The sequence below is a fragment of the Python bivittatus genome, unplaced genomic scaffold, assembly GCF_059951505.1.
Source record: "Python bivittatus isolate LINGU-HERP-01145 unplaced genomic scaffold, Pbiv_v1 ctg000730_np1212, whole genome shotgun sequence".
Lineage (NCBI taxonomy): Eukaryota > Metazoa > Chordata > Lepidosauria > Squamata > Pythonidae > Python > Python bivittatus.
In genome coordinates this window covers 531,576-534,169 of record NW_028277109.1, presented here as the reverse complement: position 1 = coordinate 534,169, position 2,594 = coordinate 531,576, and the positions used below count along the sequence as shown (strand labels likewise).

The window sequence follows — 2,594 nt, the reverse complement described above, 5'->3', positions numbered from 1 at the left end:
CCCTCAAGGCACCCATAACTGCCCGCGCCACTGCATTCTGCATCAGCTGCAGCTTCTGGATACTTTTCAAGGGTAGCCCCATGTAGAATGTGTTGCAATAGTCCATACGAGAGATGACCAAGGCACGAGTGACTGAGAGAAGGACTTCCTGATCCAGGAAAGGGCACAACTGGCACACAACACAGAACTGAGCAAAGGCCCTCCTAGCCACGACTGCCTCCTGCTTCTCAAGCAGGAGTCATGAGTACAGGAGGACCCTCAGATTACGCACCGGGTCCATTTGGAACAGTGCGACCCCATCCAGGACCAAAGTTGGTAAGGCCTCAGATACAGAGGAGCCCCGAACCCACAGCCATTCTGTCTTGTCAGAGTTCAGTTGAAGCCTATTGTTCCCCACCCAGACCCTGCCCACCCCCCCGGCCTCCAAGCACCGCAAAAGAACGTCCACAGCATCACTTAGTGCACCCAGGACTGAGATGTACAATCGAGTGTCATCCACATACTGATGATACTTCATCCCATGGTGACGGATGAGCTCATCCGCTGGCTTCATGTAGATGTTAAACAGGAGTGGAGAGAGCCCTGAGCCCTGTGGCACCCCACAAAGCTGGGGCTGCGGGCTAGACCTCTCACCCCCTATCAACACCTGTAGCATCCTCACAGGTCCCGGCAAGGCTATTGGACCAGGATGGAGTCAGGGAAGCCAGGGAGCCCACAGGTAAGGACACCAGGGAGTTAGAAGTAAAAGGAAGGAATATAAAGTTGGCTTATTTGAACAAGGTTAAAATAGATGTGTTGTTATCTCTGGTGACCCTCAATGGAGTTGTGCTGACATCAGGACTGAAATGATGAGGTTTTAAGGATTTGTTTACGGATAAGAGATGGGATATGGGAAGAAGAGATCATTTGTTGTATTTTAAGATAAGGTGATAAGTTACTAAAATTGTTGATACTTGTGGTGAATGGGGAAGTCATTTCTTTATATATTTCTTTTCTTTGCTATATTCTAATTTTTTCTTTCTTTTCTATTTTTCTTTCTATTTTGTTTTTTTCTGCACCTTCTATTTTTTTCTTTTTATTCTTTTATTTTTTAGTCTGTACTAGTTTTTTATTGTAATAATTGTAATTTTTAACAAAATTACCATTAAAAAAACAGATGCAAGGTCCAGCTACACATGTTCTTACAACAATCTCCATTTGTTTTCTCTTGGGAATGGTTTTGCAGGGGCCTTGAAAAAGTCCTTCTACCATAGTTCATGTGCACAACCTTCATTTTTCTTGGGGAGCACAAACACATGACGGTCAACGAAACACCTTCCCCCCAAAATGAAGGCTATGCTGACTTCCAGCAGTTGAGAACCTTCCGCAGGGCCCCCTTCACCTCCTTGTTGTGGAGGCTGTAGATCAAAGGGTTCAGCATGGGGGTGACAATACAAAACATTGTGGAGATCAGGGCATCAATCTCCAAGGAGTAGCCAGCACTAGGCTGGTTGTAATTCACGCATCCATTGCCAACAAAGAGAGTTACCACAGCAATGTGTGATGCACAAGTGGAGAAGGCTTTGCGCCTGCCGGTGGTGGAGTGAATCCGCAGAATGGAGGCCAAGATATAAAAATAGGACAGGATGATGAAGAGAAAAGGGCTGAGGCCCACAAAGATGCTGGTGATGTGATTGGCCAATTCGTTTACCCAGGTATCACTGCAGGCAATTTTTAGTAATGGGGGAACATCACAAAAGATGTGAGGAACCTGGTGGTTTCCACAAAAATCCAACCTGGAGGCCAGGGCAGCATGGATGGCTGAGTGTAGGAAGCCCCAGAGCCAAATGGCCACAGACAGTTGGATGCATACCTTGGTCCTCATCAGATGGGCATAGTGCAAAGGCTGACAGATGGCTGCGTAGCGGTCATAGGCCATGACAGCCAGTAGGGCCAGCTCACATCCTGCAAAGCCAATGAGGAAGAACGCTTGTGCCAGGCATTGGTTGTAGGAGATGGTGTGTTGCTGGCGTAGGAAGTTCACCAGGATTTTTGGTACAACCACAGAGCAGAGACAAATATCCAAGATGGAGAGCTGGCTGAGGAAGAAGTACATGGGGGTGTGAAGGTGGGAATCCAGGAGAACCAGGGTTATGATCATGAAGTTGCTCATCAGAGTGGCTAAATAGGCAACAAGGACCACCAAGAAAAGATGGACCTGGTGGCTTAGGAGTCCAGAGAATGCCAGGAAGATAAATTCTGTCCCCTGAGTTTGGTTCTGGGAATCCATAAGAGAAAGAATGGACATCTGGGAAGAGAGAAAAATGCATGTGAAGAAAGCAGAAAGGGGCAATGGACCTTGGAAAATGCATGGAAGAAGCAAAATGACAAAGTCATTTATTTGAGGTCTCTGTGGAAATGTGGAGAATGAAATTTTAGGGATCTCTCCCACCCAAAGAAGACCTCCTGATTCCCTGTGCTGTTTGAATTAGAATTAGCTGCATGGGAAATTGGGGGTGCAGACCTGGGGGAGCAGAGCTTAATTATCTCGCTGCATTTCTGTGGCATTTGGCATGCTGTGAAACTCCGAGGAACCTCCCTTCCAAGTTGGCTTC

At 46.9% G+C, this 2,594-nt stretch overlaps 1 protein-coding gene across 1 annotated transcript; it reads right to left on the bottom strand.

Annotated features, from left to right (window-relative positions):
- Nucleotides 1-1,333: 1,333 nt before the first annotated feature.
- Nucleotides 1,334-2,299, bottom strand: LOC103058904 (olfactory receptor 5V1-like). The gene has a single exon (XM_025176338.2). It carries the CDS (start codon nt 2,285-2,287, stop codon nt 1,334-1,336), a length of 954 nt encoding a protein of 317 aa, XP_025032106.2. The 5' UTR covers nt 2,288-2,299.
- Nucleotides 2,300-2,594: the final 295 nt, after the last annotated feature.

Bases quoted from the DNA above. Each gene is read 5' to 3' on its own strand.
- LOC103058904 (XM_025176338.2), bottom strand. From the start codon at position 2,287: ATGTCCATTCTTTCTCTTATGGATTCCCAGAACCAAACTCAGGGGACA.